Below are 22,445 nucleotides of genomic sequence, written 5' to 3' on the forward strand. Positions count from 1 at the left end.
CCTTGAGGAAAACATTTATAAAACTTAGACCATATGAAAAAAAGAGTGGGATTAGCATGGATACCAGTATGACTGAAGAGTTGTATGGAGTTCCTTTGGGTCACTGGGTTGGTGCCGTGTTGTAGGAAGGCAAATACATGTAAATTTGATGTGCTTGGGTCTTGAGCCAAGGAGTGTCATGAGGAAAGCGGTGTTCTAACAAGCCTAGCTGTATATAATGTGGTTCATACCTGACTGGTGGAATAGGCCCATAATTGATGTCTTGGCCTTGATAAAAGTCCTTGACAGTGGGAATAGATAAGAGATATACGTAAGGGAAATTTTAAAGGAAGGTTTGACAGGAGATGGTGGCAGTGAGTATGTGATGGAGTGTAGGGTCAAATTTTATAATGCCTTTCAAGAAAATAAATAGAATCCCACAAGTAGGAAAACAGACTTCCTTTACCCTCACTTCTAATTCCTACTTTTGTCAATGTAAATTAGATAACACACTGAGAGAGTACTGTGCCTCTCTGTTATTTATTTTTTATATCCCCCATGAGATCAGCTTTTACTTAACTCCCTTCCTCCTCATGGCTTTGTTATGCTTCTGAGAAGGAAGGCTTAAAGACATCTGGCACTCACATAGTTTGGTAACTAAACATTGATTGCTTAATAGAACAAGACTTTTAAAAACTACATAGGGCATCCGACTCTTGGTTTTGGCTCTGGTCAATATCCCATGGTTCGTGAGTTCGAGCCCCACATTGGGCTTCATGCTGACAATATGGAGTCTGCTTGGGATTCTCTCTCTCCCTTTCTCCCTGCCCCTTCCTTGTTTGCTTTCTGTCTCTCTCAAAATAAGTAAATAAACTTAAAAAATACAAAAAAAAAAAAAAAAATAAAAACCAAGCCAAAAAAAAAAGTAATACTTTCTCAATTAATTTTTATAATTTTCATGTCATTAATGTAACTTCTTAGAATAATTCATTTTTAAAACTGGTAAAATGAAACAGTATTTCCTTTGTGCTGTTTTTGAGAAGAAATTCAACTGAACAATGAGAATAATTGTAATTGCATGTCCAGGGTATTGAGAATGCTGGATTGTGTGTGTCTCCAGATGATTTCAAAGCCTTTTTTTTTTTTTTCAGGATTGCAGCATTCCAGAGATAGAACTTTGCCCACAGTCTGACCCAGAGTATTGTCCTATCCATATACAGCGAGCCGTCCCCAATTTGGAAGAGCTGAATATCCCTAAATCTGTGTCCTTCACTGTGAAGTCAGGAGTGTATGTATCAGTTTCTTTTTACTACAGTGATTGATGGCCACCAAAGTTAACTTTTTATTTCATGTTTTAGTAGGTGACATACATTTCTGTGAAGTTTTAGTTTATGCTCCTGGATACTCAAGAAAGACTATTGTGGGGATTTGAACAGATTTTGTTTTCCTTTGGATCCAGTTAAGTCTTTGATGTAGAACTCCTAGGAACAGATGGAGATTCTCAGATATAGTTCTTGATAGATTCATCCATCATCTTTTCACCCACCAAATTTTGAGATTGAGAAATAAAAACATGTCCCTGACCTAAAAATCTGGAGTTTGAACTATTTCAAGAGTGTCTCAGTGCCAGTAGTTATTGAGTGCCTCCACAGGGCTGGACCCATGGTGCTTTTTTGTTTATTACTATTCCTGCAAGGCAGGTGGAGATACTCATTTTATAAATGAGGAAATTATATTATTTGTCTCAGGCTACCAGCTGGTGGGCATGGGTCTGATGCCAAACCTTTCTGATTCTGAAGGTATCTTTCAGACTGTCGGTGCTACTTTGAGCCTGAATTTATTTATTTGTTTTTAAATTTTTTTAGTGTTTTTATTTATTTTGAGAGAGAGACAGAGTGAGAGTGGGGTAGGGGCAGAGAGAGAGGGAGACACATAATCTGAAGCAGGCTCTAGACTCTGAGGCTGTCAGCACAGAGCCTGATGTGGGGCTTGAACCCACAAACCGTGACCTGAACCGAAGTTGGATGCGTAATTGGCTGAGCCACCCAGGCACACCAAACCCTGAGTTTAGTTTCCAGATGAGTTCGAATGACAATTCTGTGATACCAATTCAACACAGGTTCCTTTTCTGTCTTTCACTCTTTTCATCTGCTCTGATGATGGTTGATGTACAAGTTGGGGCTCACTGTAGGACATCTTTCTTCATCTCTCCCAACCGTAGATTAAAACTCTTGGGCAGACCCAGTAATTGAGCCTGTCCATGAGATGTCTGTACCTATCAAGTTTAGGCAGAAGGTAGTGGGTCTTTTGGGAATCTCATGTCAAATGCTGTTCCTGAGGCAGCCAAATGAACTGATTATTGATTCTAAAAATGTGGGTCAAAGATGTAAAATGCCTTAAATGAAAAAAAAAAAAAATGTAAAATGCCTTGTAGAATCCCACCTCTGGTTGCCCCGCTTTAAAAAAAGAAAACAGTAGAATGTTTTGTTTTTTTTTTTCCAATTCTGCTTGAATCAAAGGTGTCACACCTTTTAAATATTGGAAAATTCTAAGAAAAGTAATGCTTACTGCTTGGAAAACATATAATAAATAGACTTATAAGACAGTGTTTGAATGTTGAGTACTTAATAACACATTAATTCTTGTTATATGCTCTCTAGTGAACTCATTTCGAATATGTTTTACTAGTTGTAATTTTGCCACAAAGGTTTTTTTGTTTTGGGTTTTTGCCTGTTTTTTTTTTTTTTTTTTGATAGGCCTTTTTACTTTTAATTCTTACAAGACAATAGTATCCCTATTATACTTTAACCATTCATTTCTTATTTAGTTGGCTTGCCTACCCAGATATTAATTTTAAGGGACAAGCTACAGTTTTGGAGGAAGACCATGGACTCTTTGAGATTTCTGCAACAGAAATTAAATCATTGCATCCACTTCAGATGGTAAGCAAATTAAAAAGAAGCATTTTTCCAAAATGCCCATGAGCCCAAAGTTAAATAGCTATGGTGATTGCTCATGCATCTCTATCTTGAGAAATGAGAATGTATACTACTGAATCAACAACCTATATGTTATTTTTCTGTTTCTTTATATTATAGAGAATATCTGTGTGAAAACATTTTAATGCTTTCTAGAAGACAAATGTCTGAATTTACTTTGTGTTAAGTTTATTACAGTGCATGCCATTTCCTTAAAGTAGCATTGTACAAAAATTTTGAATAAAGTTCTGAATTTTTTTTGATGCTTATTAGAAAACCACTTACAGTAAATTATGCTTTTCCATTGCAGTAATGAATGATGAGCACAGCATTAATAATAAATAGATCTGTCAGTGGTTGCTCTCTTAAAGATAATAAGTGCATGCAGTATTTATTTTTGTTGCAAACATTTTTATTTGAGGGCAGACTCTTCAATTAAATGTGAGGTGAGTGATAAACCATTCTTGGTTGCTCTGTACTTTTTAAAAAATAAAAACCAAGAAAACCTACAAAATTTTAAGAAATACCACAATGTGGAGTAGCATTAAAAACAGGAAATTCTAGAATTAGTTTTTGTGAAGGGGTTAACCTTTTATGTTCTGCAACCTTGATGTCACAAAGACTGTAAGTATGATAAAAAGTGTTTATAGAACTTGGAAGGGGAAGCACTCTAATTTAGAAAGCCCGAGCAGTTGTCATGAGGAAATGTAGTGTCAGTGGTTTGGAAATCTATTCTGCCAAAGGAGATTTTTTAAATCTAGCAATTCCACTCTATTTCTTGGTACTCTCTGCAGTGGGATTAAATCTTTAATCAGTTGCATGTGCTTAAGGACTAAAAAGCTCAGTTTCCTTCCTTATACTGGTTGTAATCTGGAATGTATATTTTGAAGATTTCTTGTCCCATCTACATCGATGAGCAGTCTGAGTCTGTTTTGACTGCTATAGAGTTCTGTACTTAAATTTTAAAATTTACCACAACTTAAAGCTGACTGGTATGTAATCTTCACTAATCAGATGTTTATATAACCTACATATGTCACTTAGTTACTTCCAGATATTCTAAGTCTTTAATATTAAAATTTCTTATCTTAAGGGTGGACTAAAAGTGGAAATGCCTATGAACCTAAAGGTGAGTCTTAAAACAGACTTTTATAGTTTCAGTATTAATCTTCACATATTTTGAACTATTAAAGTAAAAAAATGATGACTGGTATATTCTAATAATACTTGGTGGATGTTGGGAGTGGTGGGAAATGACTGCACAGAACAGTCACTGAGGACCCATGCTGTGATGGAGAGTGAGGTCAGTATGCAAGGATGGAGGTCTTGCTGACAACCTAGTCAGACCCAATGAGCAGCTACTACAGGGTGGAAAGGTGATAGGTTTGATTTTTGATTTGGTGGGGAGGGGCTAGGGACATGGCAGCGTGACATTCAAGCAGAGATATTGAGCAGTCTTTTGGGAGTGATGCTCAGAAAGGAGATCAGGGGTGATCAGAAGAAGCAGTAGGTAGCTCCTGTCAGATATCAGTTGGTAAGAATAAATAAGTACCTGAAGGGAACAGTAGAGACACCAGCATTAAGCCCATTTGGGGAAAGGAAATGAAATTATAAAATGTGTGTGAAAGGAGAGCGGGGAAAAAAACCAGTGCAGTGATCAAAGATTCAGCCAGACCTCTGCTTAACTAGCGAATAGCACTTCCACAGGCAGGCATGGAAACAAAGATTCATCTATCTATCTCCTGCCCTGCAAAACAAGACACAGCTCCTCCAACCCTCCCATTTCTCACCTTTCTAACTTATGGAATTGACCACCATTCTCTTAATCACATAGGTGGAATCTTTTAAAAGTTAGTATCTGAGCATAGTATACCTTAGCTCTGTGTTGGAGTCATGCATATCCAAGTTTAAAAAAAAAAATACTTATGATTGTATTCCACTCACAGAATATCGTTTTCGTCTGGGGTGTAGTCAGAAGTTTTCAAATTCTACAGGTGATTGTGATAACATGCAGCTGAGGTTTCGAACCAGTGACCTGAAAGATACAAAATTAGCTGTGACAGTTGAGTGACTCCTGTCTCAGTTTCTTCAGGTGTGACAGGCTGGACATTTGCAGTTTGACAGGTTGTAGAGGCATATGAATTAAATAGCTATCACACATGGTCACATTTTCAAGGTGTTATGTGTTAGTTGACGGCTTGCTCATCAAAGAATTACTGCTTCTTAGTTTGAATGTGTTCAGATGTAGAAAGTATTAAACCAAATAAAACTTCATCTCTTCAAATACATCACCCTGTGAAAATTAAATATGTGGAACACAGGAGCTGTACTACATGTTTTTTTTTCAGTTTGTATAATCTTATAAATTTTTGAAAACAAGTTAGATAGAACTTGGTCAGTATGTTTTAGCATGGGGCCTTATTTTGCCAGTTGTATGCAACGTATGCCATTAGCCACAAGTAGGACCTGGTGATAGAACGTAGATAGATTAGTGCCATTATCACCATTATCATTTCCACATACTAAAAGCAGACAGGTCATACTTGGGAAGTAAAGAGCACCAAAATGGTGGAAGAGACCTACTTGGACCAATCCAAATTTAAAATAAATGAAATGCTAGAAATGGGTTTTCTACTATACTTACCTCCCCACCCATATGAATCAAATATAAAAAAAAAAAAAAACCAACAAAAAGAAAACACCATAATTTTTTCAATCATTTCTTCTTATTAGGAAGTTTTATATTTAAATTCAAGAATTTGCATATCTCTTTCTTACTAGTGACTGGCAGCCACCATGTTATAAGAAGCAGCTGTTGTTTCTCAATTCAGTAGATAATTTATTATTATGTCCTAGAACCTCAAGAGTGTTTTTATTTATGTCTAATAGGGGAAAGTCAATAAATACAAGGTGGGCCTGTGTTAAATTCCAGGCAGAGAGCTAAAATTAGGTAATTTAAGAGTCAATTATAAGACAATTTACCCTGTCAGATGGTCCTAGGATTGGGGTAACCAGAACAGCGTAATCGTGACAGAAACATATTATTAAGGTATCTTCATGGTAATAACCCACATAAATCCTTGTCAATATCAGTCAGTGTGCTACGTTGTAAATAAATATTAGTGCAAAAATGGATGGTGTCCCTGTTCATGTTGGGATTTTTAGTGTCACTTAAGTAAATGAATTTTGTACCTATTCTAAAATATGAGCATGTTAAGTAATTTTCTTTCATATCTTCCAGGTTATTATTTATGAAAAACCTCACTTCTGTGGACAGGCCAGAGAGTTTAGTGAACACATAGATTCTGTCCCTAAGTTCTTAAAAAATAACGGGGATTTTCATGGAATTGGATCAATTCGTGTCATCGGTGGAGTGTGAGTGTTATGTTTTCAATATTGCAATTAATAGTCTGTTCTTTGAAGATCACAGAAAATGTGCTAAGCAGAGCAAAAAGAATGTGCCTTAATCTAAAAATATGCATCTTTTCTGTAAGGTACTATAAAATAAAAAAATAGTTACTAATGGCTTTCCTGTGAACTCTTGATTGTATTAGAGATTTTGAGATAGATTGAATATAGAAAATAGTTTCTAAAACTTAAACACTTGGTATTGCTAAACACAATATAGAAGATAAAAATTGCAAAATAAAATTATTTTGGGTGGGGGGGGATGCCTCAGGGGCTCAATCTGTTCCAGTGTCTGATTCTTGATTTGGACTCATCATGAACCCAGGGTTGTGGGATTGAGCCCCACATTTTGGGATTCTATCTCTCTCTTCGCCACGTTTGCGCACTTGCTTGTGCGCTCACTCTCTCTCTCAGATAAAAGAAATTGATATATTTTGTTTTACAAATTTTGAATATGAATGGAAGCCCCAATTTTGATTCTCTATTCTGTGGATCTTAGTTAACTTTCTGTGCTGAGGATCTTGCCAGTGAGTCCTTCATTAAAGAAGTAGCCTGGGTTGTAGGTTTCCCAAGTCAAGTATTTTTTACATTGGTTACCCTCTGACATTATACTGTTTTTGAGGAAGCCCCCCCAAGAACCTCTAAGTATAAATCTAAGTGTAACCTAATCTCAGTCATCGGTTTATGGGGCAGGAACCCCAGAAAATCCATGACTGAACTGGTGGGATATGGGTTTGTATTTGTATCCTGGCAGATAAAATCAGAGCTTATTTGCCATTGTCAACTTAGTACTAGAATTCCTCCATGAACATTGTTGGTCTCTCTGTTGATATGATAGTTTATTTGGAATGTTGGTTCATTTTAAGTATCCATGTCTCATTATTTGCAGTAACATCATAAAACTTCTTCATGCTATTCTAGCGAAAGATTCTACTAAAATATTTATTCATAGAAGTTAAATGATGGGTCTTAGATCTCTCAAGGGTCTACATTTAGAGACTTAGACTTTGCAGTTTCTGGCTGTAAATCAAGTGATGGCCACACTAGCCAAAATGGAAACATAAGAGACTATGCCATATATTAGATATGTAGGACATATCCATAATTAGTCTGACATTGGTAATCATTTAATTCTTTATCCTTCAATTAAAAAATTATTAGGCCCTTGAAAAACAAACACGTTTTGGATAAACAAATTTTTATTATGTCATATTTATTTGCAGTCTTCTCTAATCTGTGAACACATATGCTTCTTGTTAACCCTGCTAAATATTATTGCCTTTTCTTCCCTTTGGAATCTGAATGTTTTTCCCATTAACTAGATTGTGATTTGCATTGTTTCCTGAGTTTTTTTGTAATTGTTCTATAAAAACTCTCAAGAAAACATTATGGCTTGTGATACAATATACACAAGTTTCATTTTTCATATGACAACTGTAGGAGTAAAATGTCATATCCCCATTTAAAAGTGAACAGTTGATTTCACTGTTTTTCAGTGTTACTACCACTTTTCACTTTTGTTAACTGTTTATCTGCAGGTAGTAAGAACTCATCTCTGTCCCATCTTGAGGAATCTAGAGAAAGTGAGGTTGATGTTTTTTCATTTTTCTCAGATAACATCTGTTTTTAAATATCCCAGATGGATATATAAATTGAATCTTAGACAAAACTTTATTGTAAAAAAGCTGAGAAGATTTTTGAACTGTCATCATGTAATAATTTATTAATCTGTCTTTAATATTTAGGTCTTCTATATCTTTTATTCTTTTTCCCATTCAGGTTTATTAAAAGCATGTTTTGAGTAGCCACATTTATATAAATGAAAGCCACATTTAGAATTTGGAAGTTTTGGGGACTCCTGGGTGGCTCAGTAGGTTAAGTGTCTGACTCTTGATTTTGCCTCAGGTCATGATCTCACGGTTCATTAGATCGACCCCTGCATCAAGCTTTGTGCTGACAGTGCAGACTCCCTGGGATTCTCTCCCTCTTTCTGTCCCTCCCCAACCCCACATGCACACACCTCAGCTCACTCACTCACTCTCTGTGTCTCAAAAATAAACTCAAAAAAAATTTTGAAAGCTTTCTTGTGCAGTTTATCTTCGCATAATAGTTTAAGAATAAAATAATGTGCTTGTACATATTACAAATTCACTAAGATATATAAAATATGTTTATCCCCATTCATGTGGACCCCTTCTTCCCTTGCCATATACACACCTACATGCAGAAAATGAGGAGGTGTACATGATTGCTGAGCGACTGCTATTATTTTATGCCCTTTGGAAACAATTTTTTGGAGTAGTTTTTTAATTTTTTGAAAACAATAGTAGTCAGCCGTACCCAGCTTCATTTGTCAAGCCCCAGAATGCAGAAGTTCCCAACCCACGAGCCCAAAATAGTCATTCTGGAATCTTCTCCATTGGAGGGGCTCCCATTGTAACACCACAGTGCCCCTCAAGGCAGATTTAAGCAGGCCATTGTGTGTTATGAATCATCCATGCCCACATTACATTCGTTAGCTACTGTGAATTATTCCATAAAAAGGTAAGTTTTGTGGAGGAGCTTAATGACCAATGATGTTTATCAGTGTTCTTTACTGACAGTTTTAGATGAGAAGTCAAGAAACCTGTGTCCCTGGAGCATACTGTGTCACCGTCCTTCCTGTTCCCATTATCACCACTGATTAAATGGTGGGAACAAAATTGCCCACCCCTAAATTTTTACAGAAGCCTTCATATATGTGTGGGCCATCAGCGCTAATGCCAGCCCAGTTGCATTTCCTCTTTGTTAAAACCACCGGTAATGTGTTTTAGATCTGAAGCCTACTGAGAGGTTCTTTTGATTTAAACCCTAGAAAAATGTTTAATATAGTAATCATTCTCTGTGATTACAGAAGGGCTTTGTCAATAAAATAAGAATGGCTCTTTGAATTTCAGCATAGGTTTGTAACTTTTGTCATTGGCTATTTGTACTTTCCATTAATTGGCTGTTCCCCCCGCACCACCACCATATTGAGATACAGTATCATGTCATGCCACAATTAGCAAGCTTTGCCCTGTTGTAATTCTACAGTAGTTAACCTTTGTTGGGAAAAGCCGGCAAACTATAAAAGCTATTGATCCATGAAGCATACAGCATTTATCTGTCTTTATAAATGGTAACAAAACAATGTGTTGTTTTTTTAAAATATGGTGATAATACAACTAAGTGCTTTATCGGGATATTTTCTTTTTTTTTTTCTTTTTTCTTTTTTTTATTCATGGCTTAATTGGATATCCTTTGTATTTCTAGGTGGGTTGCCTATGAAAAAGAACATTTTAAAGGCCAGCAATTCTTGCTTGAAGAAGGAAATTTTGAAGACAGTAATGCCTGTGGAGCATTAAGTGGCCCCATCTTGTCTTTCCGCTTCTTACAAGCTGTGAGTTAGCTTTGTTATTCGTAATTTTCTGTTTTCTATCCATGAAAATCAGTCATGAGTTGTGATAAAACATGAGGTTATAAAATGTTTCTAATACCTGAGAGCATTACACTGAACCACTAATGTGGCTTGCCTGCTTTTCTTAACTTTATGATTATTATAGAATACTTATGTTTACTTTTCATCCATCAATCCCATAAGTACTTTTTGAGCACCTGTTTTGTGAGCTGTATTGTATCAGATACTGGAGATACAGTGGCCACTCAGTCCTTGCTTTCGCAGAGCAGGCAGTCTACTAGAGAAAATAGCATTTATATAAGTGTTTGATATTATTTGGCTATGATTGGATTAAGCACAAAGTACTCAGGGTACCCAGAAAAAGGTCAGTTACTCCCACTTGGAAATAGAGAGGAAAAGATAACAGTTGAGTAAAATGTCTGATTCAAGAGTTAGCCAAGTGGAGAGGTTCCAGGACAGAGTGAATCAGAAAAGTAGGTGCTATTTTAGCAAGAGATTAACATTAAAAGGCAAGGATGCGAGCCACTGGTTCTCAGCTGGAGGTGATTTTACCCCTAGGGAGCATTTGACAGTGTCCGGAGACATTTTGGATTGTTGTGATTTGTGGAGGCCTAGATGGGGGCTGATACTGATAGCTACTCCATGGATGCCGGGGATACTGCCAAACCTCCATAAGTCACAGGACAGCCCTCTCAAAACAAAGAGTCATCTGGTCTAAAATGTTAATAGTGCAGAGGTTGAGAAATCCTCTTATAAGTGAAACTGGGGTGTTTGGGAAATACAATTAAGTCAGGATATTAGGCAGAACTTTGGGAGAAATGAGGGCAAAAGCCAGATAATGAAGGGCCTTATACACATGTTGAGTCCAGATTATTATTTTTTTCTTTATTTGACCTTGAGCCTCTGATGGATCTTATGCCCAGTGAGCAAGATTAGATTAGAAATTTAGAAAGATCTTTGTGGTGACTCTATCCAGAAATGGCTTGGGATGGAGGAGATAAGTCTGGACATTACAGAACTCCAGGTAGAAGTCAAGGTCACAGAGAAGAGGAGATACATGTTAGAGAGTTCTGTAGGGATCAGGGTTTATCAAATGTTGCTTATTTTTCTGACCAGCTCTGGAGATTTTTAAGTATGTTCAGAGGAGCATGCTTTCTTGCAATTCAGGAGTTCTGCAGTCTCTTCCCAAAGTAATCTTTACCCATATAAATACTAACTGTCTGCAATGACCTCTAAAGCCCTCTTTGAAGGAATTGATAATGAAGTGAAGGGTGTCCACATGAACTTTGAATGGGCACAAAGAGTTGCATGCTCTGGCCTTTTAGGTTTTTGTCTGTCTGGGCTATTCATCTGGTCAGGCAGGAGGAGCCAAGAATGGGGAAAGCTGCACAGGAGCAAGGGAGCTTTTTTTGTGTTTCTCCATGAATGATCCTTGTTAGTAAGACCACGAGTTGGAAACCAGTTCTACCTAAAAGACCTATAAGACAGGCCACTGAAGATAATTGGGCACTGAGTTTCCTTGAGCAGTGGATAGATAACTATGAGGTACTTAGTCCACAATTCTATTATGCAAGGTCCATGCATTTTCTCTACTTAGCTATTCCTTTCTTGACCTCTAAAAAGGCAAGCAAGATGAAACAAGATAGAACCTTCATCCTTTTATTTTAGTTCTTCACAACCATATGCATTCAGGGAACTATGAGTCATGAGTCCAAGAATCTTCCGCTCTAATGTTGAATAATTTTTAATATTTTTCCTCCTTATTTAAAAAGATAGCTGAATGGAAGCCTTGCTGTTCCTAGAAATGTTCAACAATGAATGTGGCATCTTCTCATGATGACTATGACTAAAACAAGCAAACAGAATAAAACCCCAAACCACTCATTGAAATCTCCCAATAATAGAAAATGTGAAAAGATATAAATACTATATATAGCCAAATAATAGGTATTTGGTATAGAAAGTATGATAATATACATTGGAAAAAACTGGTAGGAATTGGCATGTTGATTACTGCTGTATACAAAAGTTTGGGGTGTTTACGAAAATAACGACAGCTTTTATGTAAATAAATTCCCTTGACATAAAATCTTCTGTTAAGATTTTTTTTAACAATTAAAAGACTACTTGTTAGCTTATAAAGATATTATTATAATCTTGACATTTGTCAAGTGCTTATTAATGGCCTTACATGCATACTTGTACTGAATCTTCACAAAGACCACAAGATAGACACTGTTACCATTTTCATCTTATAGGAATGGAAACTAAGGGTCTCAGGTAAGAGTCATACCAAGTGTAGAATTGTTATTTGAGACCAAGTCTGTGTTACTGTAGAGCCCATGTCATATTTTCCTTTTTTTTTTTTTAATTTTTGTTACAGAGTGATTACCCTAAAAAAGTACCTTAACTTTGGAAAACTGGATTTCATTCAACCAAAAGCTTATTAGCATTTCATTTGTAGCTAGAAATGTATGCTAACATTGCAGACCAGTACACATGTATAATAAATATTTACATGACTTTCAGACAGTTCATTTATAATTTAAATTTATGTTCACTAAAATATTTTCAGATGAAATATTTTGCATTCTTCAGACATAGCAGAGAGTTGGAAGAGTTTTGGGTTTTTTTACTACTTTATTGAGACACTGTTGACATATAAAGAGCTGTACATATTTAACATCTACAACTCGATGAGTTTGCAGACATGTGTACACTGGGGAAACCATTACCACCATCAAGACCAGACATACCCGTCTTCTCCCAAAGTTTCTTCCTGCTCCTTTATTATTATTTTTTTTTTCTTGTGATAAGACATAAGATCTACTCTCTCTGAAAAATTTTAAATTTAAGACACAGTATTGTTAGACGTAAGATTTAAAGCTCTCATGGTTGTCATAACCTATATAGGTTAGCAGGTAGATTTGACATGAGACATCTTTTTCCCCATATAGATTTTCAGGTGTCCCTAACCTGGGAAAGAATGATGCACTACATGTAAGATCTAAATTAAAGTAATATAAAACAAAATAAAGAAGAAGATAGATAGAAAAGTTGCATAATGCAATACAGTTTTCTAATGTCCTGGCTTCAGAATGTAGAACACTGTGAATCTACTAAGGTCAAATTCTGGACATGTTCCTTAGGGATAATGTGATCTGTGTCTTGGAGTGCTTGGAGGAGACAACAGGAAATATGTTTCTAATTCCAAATGAGGCAGTCAGATATACTGACTTTGAGTTAATTTCTTTTTTTTTTTCTTTTTTTTTAAAGGAGAGGTCCAGAAGAATATAGGAGTATTTAGACTCCAGAGATTAAACAATGAATTTTTATTCCTTGGCTTCCTCGATATTTTCCCCTCAGTTTTATACTAGCTTAACTTTTGGATTTGCTTTTGTTAGGATTTTCAGACCTGGGGCCTCTTTTCAGGTCTCTGAAACCAGGTGGTATGCAATGGGGAGACCATTATTTCTCCTAAATAAATGTATATACCAATTCTCCACTGGTGTCTCATAATACTTTGCCCACCAGGGGTTTTAGCACAAGAGCTCCAGGGCAGATCAGCTATGGGATTGTATGGAATTTAAAAACACCCAATTTACTAATCCTTAAAGACTTATCTTTGGTCCCAAAGCATCTGCTCATTTTTTCTGACAATGGGGAGCTCTGGACCAGAGATAGCTTACCAGAGTAAGCTATCCAGATTTTCCCTTGGATATAAGTGCTTTAAAAATATAAAATGGAATACAAATTTTAGATCATTCCATCATTATTCATTCTTCTCAAGCAACAGAGCTCCACTTTAATCTGTGTGACTTTCAAAATTATATAATTTTTGCACCTGGCAAAGCAGGGATGCTAGTAACATAGAAATCTCATGATGCTTACTCTGGACATGACTCTTAAGTGCCTATTGCAGTCTCCTCTTGAACAAGGCAGTTAGAAGTTGTGGGTTTGGGTTTTTGTAGTTTTTTGTATGTTTTATATCACACTTCATACATGTATCCCCAGGAGATTTAGCCCAGGTGATTGGATTTGGGCTAGTTCGAGCTCTGCCCAGTAGGGACACCATATTGATGGTAACTGTCAACTAGATCAGATAATGTATATTTGGTAGATTTGAGTGAAGAATGCAGAGAGTGAAAAAAGGAAAGTGGCTCAGAAAGGTACTTAGAAAAAGATAGAAGGCAAAAGCTGTAAGGCAAGAAAAGCCTTGAGTAAACAAAAGCAGAAGATGGAAAGAGGAGAGTGATGCCACTTAAGAGGCTCCTGTGGCCCTTGGCCGGGTCTCTCAGAATAGCAGACAGAGTAGGAAGGACACAAACTCAATCCATATGAGGAAATTTGTTTGTGAATCCACAAGCATATGGCAGCAGTCAGCTCTTATACTTGACACTGGGTCCTGTGACAGTGGGTCCCTCCTCTGCTCAGCTTCCAGGCTGCATTGTTGTTGCCTGCTTCCCAGTTCACTCTTGCACAGCCCACACAGTAGGATTTGTGCAAATCATTGCTCAAGTAAAGTACATAACATCATAACATAGTTATTTCTTAATGAAAGGTCACAAACACAGCACATGTACACATATCTGTATTTGTCTTTTTATGTCTTTGTCTCATTTTACTCCAATATAATGTGAACCATGGCGTTTCAGCTTATCCTTGTTCCCCTATTCCTGCAACCCTAACAGGGAGTAGAGAACAGTTGTAGGGGCAGAAGAAGTAAAAGAGATGGAGCATTCCAGAGTTACCAGAGTAAGGGAGGAGAGGGCCATGTAATTAAGAACTGCTACAGACTCTCCTGGAGCTCTTGGGCCTGCTTGGTTAGTTACTGTTAGTACCAGTTCCTTGACCAGGACCCAGATGGGGCTCCTTTCAGCTAATCCTCACATTGTATCCTCACAGCCACTTGGAGCTTGTTTTATACTTACAGGTTACAAGAAACAGGCATGTTCAGCTTCTTCGGGTGATGAAAATTTGTGTTGTCAGTATAACCAGGATTGCTGGTGTGCCACCAGTTGTGCATATTTCAGTTGAAAGGCTTGTCCTGGGGACTTTACGGCAAATCACTTATGGAACATTTAAAGGCTTGATTTTATATATTTATGTATGTGTGTGTGTGTATATATATATATATATTTTTTTTTTTAATATATTTTTATACTTTTATATTTGTATCTGGAAAATGGTGGATCTTTCTCAAGATAGACATGTGTACGCATGTATATGCATGTATATTACATGTATATATATAAAATTAGGATTTAGGGGAGCTCAATGATAACAAGTACAGGTATTTTAAGGATAAAGTGTTATATTAATAAAAGAAGGGATGGTGGGGAGCCTGGGTGACTCAGTCGGTTAAGTTCTGACTTCAGCTCAGGTCATGATCTCACAGTTCATGGGTTTGAGCCCCGCATCGGGCTCTGTGCTGACAGCTCAGAGCCTGGAGCCTGCTTTGGATTCTGTGTCTCCCTCTCTCTCTGTCCCTCCCCTGCTCGCGCTCTGTCTCTCTCTCAAAATAAATAAACATGAAAAAAGAAAAATTTTAAAAAGAAGGGATGGTGACAGTGATGTGAAATAAATTCACCCAACTCTCATTTTTATTTAAGAACCTTGTGAAGGTAATGAAAGTAACACATATTGTCAGGTTCCAAAGGTTTACTGTCAAGGAGGAATTAAAAACACAATTATGGGTTATGAATTATAATAAACATTTCAGGTAAAAAGCCTTTCTCTTTTATCCTGAAGTCTCAAATGAAATTTGATCCATTGATATGAAGTTTTTAATTCCTTGGAAGTTGAGAAGTAAGTAGTAAATGAGAGGTTTTTTTAATGTATTTTCTTCTGATAGATGCTTTGGTTGTTTTTGACGCTGTTTTGCTTGTTCATGTAAGGTGAATGTTTATCCTCGAAATCTATTCTTAGATTAGATTTATAACGTATTAAAAGCAGGAGAAAATGGATATTGTTTAGACTTACAGAAGTTGCTAACATTTTCCATAGGTCTAAGACTAATCTACAAACAACGAAATAGTAGGGACAGAGGAAGAGAGTTTGGTTCTCTAGCAGTAATGTCGCACACAGAGAGTCGTGATACTGAGACTTCTCTTTCCAGGAAGCAACTTTATTCCTGCCGGCACCCCTCAGTTGGGCTCGTCCTCAAAGAACTGAGCCCCAAATGCCACGTGGCATAGTTTTTAATGTATTTTTTACTTGTTTGTCTCCCATATATGGTAACACACAAACATGTAGTCTGATTAAGTGGTCTCATGTTACAAGGTCGCGAGGGATGTTGTCAAGTGCACTAATAGCAAGATTTCCTTGAGGTTTTTTTTTTTGTTTGTTTTATCCTTAGGGAGGGGACCCTACCACATTACCCCCTCTGATGCTCAGACCCCTCTATTTAGGGTCAAAGAGCATCATCTTGGTTTAGAGGTTAAATTTTTTATAACATCATTACATGAGTGGCTTTTTTTTTTTTTTTTTTTTTTTTTTTTAAATTATGGCCTCAATGAGATTGGAGGCAGACTACATCCAGGGGAGCTAAGCAAGGTTACATTAAGCAGCCTCCTAAAATTAGGAGGATAATTTCCATGAGGATTTTGAATCCCCTGAGAGTTGAAAATCATCCTCCAAATAACTCCCCAGGGTTTCAGTCGTTCGAGGTCTGGACTGGGACACGAGAAACCTTTTTCATTTGATCCGTGATCTCTTCTTGGACTTTCCTCTCATTACCTATCTGTAGGCAGCAGTTGCTCAAGTTAAATTTTCCATAAACACCTCGCTCAGAAGCAAGCATGTAATCTAAGGCCAAGCAATTTTGATAGATGGCATTGCACATTTTGGTTTGTTGCTTGACTAGTAAGTTAAGAGCTCTGGCAGTTTCATTGTTACAATTTTTACAACTGCTTGCAGTCTAATTATGCGGTTTAGCATGTAAATGGGAGTGTAGTAGCCGCAATACCCATCCTCTGCCCAGATGGCAGGGCCATGATATTGGATTATATGCTCCAGAGGCCATTTATTATCTTTTTGAGTATTAATTTGTAAGGCACACTGCTTTCTTTGAGTCTCCCTGTCCCCATATACTTGGAATCCCAAATACTTCTCTCTAGCAAGTGGGAGCAGGAAGAAAGATGGATGAGTAGTTTCCAGCACATATGACCCTGACCAGATTGAGGGAAGTAGTATATAGGCTGTCTTTGCACATATCTAGCATAGTCCACCTGGGACTCGCCTTTGATGCCTGTGTTGACATTGTCTCAGGCCTCTCAGAGATGGGAGAAGTTAGACAATCTGGCTCAAGGTGACCTGAGGTCCCTCACCATTGGGTTTTTCGGACAGTTGAGTTATAAAATCTTTGGCATAGGCGTGCTAAATTTTTAACAGACGACAATGAACTTTTCTCCACTAGGCAAGACAGTTTTTTTCCCAGTAACTGAGCTTTTAAGAAGCCAAACCCCAATAGTAGGACTGGGGTATTTTGTTTTACTATAAGGTTTGTGGGGATCTAATTTTTAGTCTCTTAAGGCCATTGTTTCCCCATGTAGGTACCAGCGAAGTGTTCTATTCCCAAAAGGAAGGTGAGTGTTAACAAAAACCTCTCATCACATTTTTAGCCAGCCGAGGCAGCCTCTGCCAACCTATGGAAAGGAGTAGAGCAGGAACCACAATGGTAGTGGGAAACAAGGTATGATAGTGCATCACAGTAAGGAAACATATAGAAAATAAGGACAGTCTTTTGGACTTAAGGACATCGATTCCTCAAGCTTCTGCCATGCATGGATTAGTCAGCTTCTGGAGTGACTAAAGCAGGGCTGCAGTTTCTTGGAGCCTCTGGAGTTGCATATTGCTTCTTCCATATGGTCAGCTTGCACAGCATTGATAGATCAGGAACGCATTCCCAGTTTCAAGATGCCAGCTTCACTCTGCTGTGGTGAATCCAGGTACCCACTTTGGCTACCTTTACTGTAGTAGGGGTGGACAAAATGACAGTGAATGGTCCCCTCCAGAGGGGCTTTAGGGGTTGGACATTTTACTACTTTATCCATATTGCATTTCCTGGTTTAAAGGGGTGAGCATCTGTAGGCAGATTCACAGGTAATCGTTCCCTGACCCAGTGGTGAAAGGTGGTTAGGGTAAAGCCAAGGGCCCGTATCTGTTGTTTTAGGATTAGATTGTCTATCTCATTTAGATCCCCTGCTTGTGCCCTTGATAATGGGGACAGGGTGTCCATAAAGGATTTTATAAGGGGAGAACCCCATCTGCTTTTTTAGTCTCCCACTTGCAGCTGCAGTCTTTCCCTGAAGGTCCCTTATCTCTCCCTGCCTAATGTTAACCCTTTCCCTATTTATTTCTCCCCTGGCATAGGGCCTGTAACTACTGTTAGGGAACAGGGACGATGACCATTCTGGCTTCTTCAAGCTAAGGGACAGCATAGGGGTACAGCAGTTAGTCTTCCTAAGGGTTGGTCGAATGGCCCACAGTATGGTTTTACAGGAAGGCTGGCAGGTATGAGGTGGCATAAACGTTAGTAGACATAAAGAGAAAAACACAAAGTAAAGATTATATTGACCAATAAGATGGCATCTTAAGATAATGTCTATAGTTTCCAAACCTGTCAAATAATCTAGGAGAGACCCTGACTTTGTAAACAACATATGTCAGGGAATCTCTCATAACCCAAGTGATGGAGAAGCAGGAGCAGTAAGTAATCAATGGTGGCTCTATTTTTAAGAGTTTGGCATGTAATCCTTGTGAGGTGTTAGAGTTTTGCTGAGTATAAGCAGACAGTCTGCTTTATTTTGATGTGTAAAACTTTTTTAAGAGCCAGGAGTTCTATTAGAGAAAGAGTCAAGGCAGCCATTTACCATTATTAATTTGTAAATATTTAGATAAGCCAAACCTGGGTATTATTTTATGAAGCAGAATTTTTATTACTTTTTGTGCCTTTTTTGTCTTGTAGGAGAAGGCCTCTACCCAAGTAAAAGTATTAACCCATTCAAACAGACGGTGGATTTTTTTTTTTTTGACCTTGGCATCTGAGTGAGACCTAATTGTTAATCTTTCCTGGATAGTCTCCAGTTCCTTGACTGTCTGGGAAAGCAAGTTTGTGGTTGAAAGGATTGTTTCTAAGACGCACTTCACAGCCTGATACTACTTGGAGAACTGTCCTTGACAAATTTTTTCTAGTAAACATCTTTGGGCCATTTGATAAGTTTTTTCCCTCCCTAAATAGAAGTCCTGATGCTGTGTTTTAATCATCTTTTAGCTCTGTGAGCTTGGTAATAGTAATTGCCCTGCTTGTTTGTAACCATTCCAAGGGCTAGAGACAGTGTTTAGGAGTCAGACCCCAGTTTATTTATTTATTTTTTGTAGAGAGTAGGTGTGATTGAGTCTCCTTTAATAATTGATTTAGCAGCAAACTATTTTCCTGAACACTTTAATATCCAGTAATTTCCAAAACACATATAATATCCAGTAATTTCCAAAAACACATAATTGTTTATCTGTCCTGGAGTTAGTAGCACCATAGTGTCTAATTTAGTTACAATGTTCCTTTCTAGCAAAGGAATAAGGCTCTCTGGCATTAGCCGTAAAGAATGAGAAAAAAGTAGGTTTCCTCATATACATCCCAGGGTCTGAGAGAAAAATTTAGTTTTTCAAAGATGCCTCTCGTGCTGTGTTTGGATAGTTGGCCTGGAGTGGAAAGGAGGACAGAAAGGGTAGCTCTGGTGTTAAGCAGAAAATCAGTTTTTCTTCCATATTTAGAGTTACCTGAGGTTCTGGGTTTCTGATAAACAGTTGGTTTAGGGGAGCCACCGTGAAGAGCCCCAGGCCCCGGTTAGTCCCTTCCAGGGACGTTGGTTATCTGAACCCTCACAGATAGAGGTCCCTGAGGGGTGTTCAGATCTCCAGTGATTGTCTCCACATAGGGCATGGCTAATGGGGTGTTCATTTTGGTTGTCCCCTCTGAGGACGTTCTCCTTTTCGTGCTCTGAATGGCCATATAAATGGCACTTGGTGCCAGGACCTCAGGAAGTCTGGTCTGACATAGTACGCAAGGCCACAATTAAGGCCTCAGATTTTTTTTTTTTAAGCTTCCTTTTCTGTTTTGTTTGTAATACCCAATTGGCAGCTTATAAGAGCTCCTCCAGAGTCCCTTCAAGGCCAACAGCCAATTTTTGCATTTTTCTCTGAATATTTAGGGCTGACTGAGTGACAAATTTGTTCTTTAAAATTATCTCAGCCTTAGGGGTGTCAGGGGAGATAGCCGTATATTTAATGAGAGCCTCCCTCAACCTCTCCAGGAAGGCCGTTGAGCTCTCATTTTGTGTTTGTAAGATAGTGGCTAATTTAGCTTAATTTAAGGGTTAAATCTTATATTTCCTTAATTTTTTTTAAACATCTGTCTCATTAAGAGTCTGACTTAACAAAATTATTATATCTTAATTTTTTTAAGGCCCAAAAACAATGAACATAGGGGTATTCTCCCCATTTCCTTCACATTTGCAAAACACCTCCTTTTGTAGGGTAGTATTGTTATTGATATGTTCCTCTGGGGGCCAGGTTCCCTCTTCCAATTTGTATGGGAGCCAAGCCTTTATGCAAAGAAATGAATCATAATGCATTCCAATGGAGTAATGGCCTTGGATGGGGAATTACCCATTTATAGGAAAAAGGAAGAAAGTTGTCCCTTATCTCAATTTCCTATAGCCTGCCTGGAGAAACCTCACCTCCTGGCCCCTTGTTTCGGCTGGCTATGCGATTGGCAGCCAAAAGCCCTGTCAGTCTCTGAGTTGCTGGGAGTAGTCATTCTTAACCAGGCTTGACTCTACCTCTGAGAGCTGGCCTGGTCTTTCCTGTTTTTTGTTTTGTTTTGTTTTGTTTTGTTGTTTTGACCCCTCCATTTCCTGCCTGTAGGACCTTGGGGGTATGTTGGAGGTATGGACTGTGACCAAGCAATATTTTCTTGGTTGTTGTAGGATGCACTAATTTTATTTTGGCCCAGCAGTAACTTACATATCAATCATTGGCCATTGAGGGAGGGGGTTAAAGAGCCAAAGTCAAGGTCTATTTCCCTGCCTTTCTCAACAATGCCCACATAAATGTTTCAGCCATGTGGATATCCATTTTTGGCATACAACGGGCTAAGTTTAGTAAAATGGCTCCCATGTATCTTAGTAAAAGCCCTTCATTTATCATCCATCCCTCACATGGCAAAGGCATCCATTCCTCTGCTGAACAGGAATAACACAAATGTGGAGGATTTGGAGGCTGACACCAGAGTATTGCCATCATTTTCCCAGCCTTTGGATCAAACGAGGAGGAATTTTAATCTTAACCCCGTGTACTTTAAAATCCAATTATTTTAACCTTGGTCCTTCCTGACCACACATTAAATGTCTTTTTAAAGATTTTTCTTCACAAACCTTCTACAACTTTTCTTTGCATTTAGATTTTGTCCCAAGCCATTTCTCTCCAAATAACCAGTCTCGTTTAGGACAAAATTACTTTCTTTTACCTTCAAAAAAATATATATTTCCATTTCTTATATATTTTTTTATATTTCCTACTTATCTAGATACAGAGTTGCTTTTCTAATTTTTATCAGTTTTAACTACATGTAGCAGAATTTTAACTCTTAGAAACCTTAGTCTCCAGTGAAAACTAAGTAGTAACCAATTACGAACTCTGTTACATCAGAATTTTTTTTAGATGGCAAACTTATGAATACATTAAGCACAAAGCATGTTTTTTTTTTTAACAATTCCAAATACCCTTAGTTTTTTGCAACAAGTGAGAAGCACAAACCTACATCTAATAAATAGGGCTTTAATCTCTTGTTAGATATCTAATGAATTAAATCTCAATTTATCATGCGAGCAAAACTTTAACATTTTAGGTTACCAAAGACTTTGAAAGCTATCTTAAGGATTACCCATGAAAACTTTGAGACAGACAAAATTAACTGTCACTTTAAGTCATCCTTTTGTTAGCAAATTAGAACAGAGATAACATGAACCTATTTGACCTTCAGCAAATCTAGGTTGAATAAAAGTTTGCTTCTGTGTGTGTGTGTGTGTGCGCGCGCGCGCGTTTAATGTTGATAAACACTGTCTTAAACTAACAAACTTAAATTAGCTTAAACACTGAATACGTTTTACTTGGGTTCGTGAAACGCAATTTGTTCCCTTCCCCATGGTTAATCTTTACCTGGAACATTGGTGGGGAAATCTGATGTGGAATTCTTTGATCCTGGACATTTGGGTGGGAGGAGGAGCTGATGGTGCCAAAGGCATTGAGGAGCCACTTATGCAGGCCACCCCCCAAGTAGTGTAGAAACAGGAGGGGGGGGGTGGAGGAAACGCAGAAGAGACAAGGTGCCAGCGGAAGGCAGAGAAAGAGAATTCGCAGTTTTAAATCTTGTCAGCTTGGACAAAGGAGCAGGCACCAGTTTCTTTTGTTTTGTTTTCCACCAGTGGACTTAGGCAGTAAATGTCAGTCCAGAGAAGGCAAGGAATTTCCCTGAAACAAAAGGAGTTTTGGCAGCTGCTTGGGAATATTCCTTAAAGTCCCTGTTCTGATATAGAATAACCAGAGACACTTGGCTCTAATTATCATAGTCATTGATCCAGGAA

General features: G+C 37.8%; 1 protein-coding gene across 1 annotated transcript in view; it reads left to right on the top strand.

Moving 5' to 3' along the window:
* CRYBG3 (crystallin beta-gamma domain containing 3) overlaps window positions 1-22,445 on the top strand; it is a 129,716-nt gene that overhangs the window by 60,405 nt on the left and 46,866 nt on the right. The window contains exons 8-12 of the mRNA XM_049628042.1: window positions 1,131-1,267; window positions 2,807-2,921; window positions 4,051-4,086; window positions 6,199-6,332; window positions 9,657-9,783. Coding sequence (XP_049483999.1) covers window positions 1,131-1,267; window positions 2,807-2,921; window positions 4,051-4,086; window positions 6,199-6,332; window positions 9,657-9,783 — 549 coding nt within the window. The remainder of the gene's footprint in view (window positions 1-1,130; window positions 1,268-2,806; window positions 2,922-4,050; window positions 4,087-6,198; window positions 6,333-9,656; window positions 9,784-22,445) is intronic.

The sequence above is a fragment of the Panthera uncia genome, chromosome C2 (genome assembly GCF_023721935.1).
Source record: "Panthera uncia isolate 11264 chromosome C2, Puncia_PCG_1.0, whole genome shotgun sequence".
Classification (NCBI taxonomy): domain Eukaryota; kingdom Metazoa; phylum Chordata; class Mammalia; order Carnivora; family Felidae; genus Panthera; species Panthera uncia.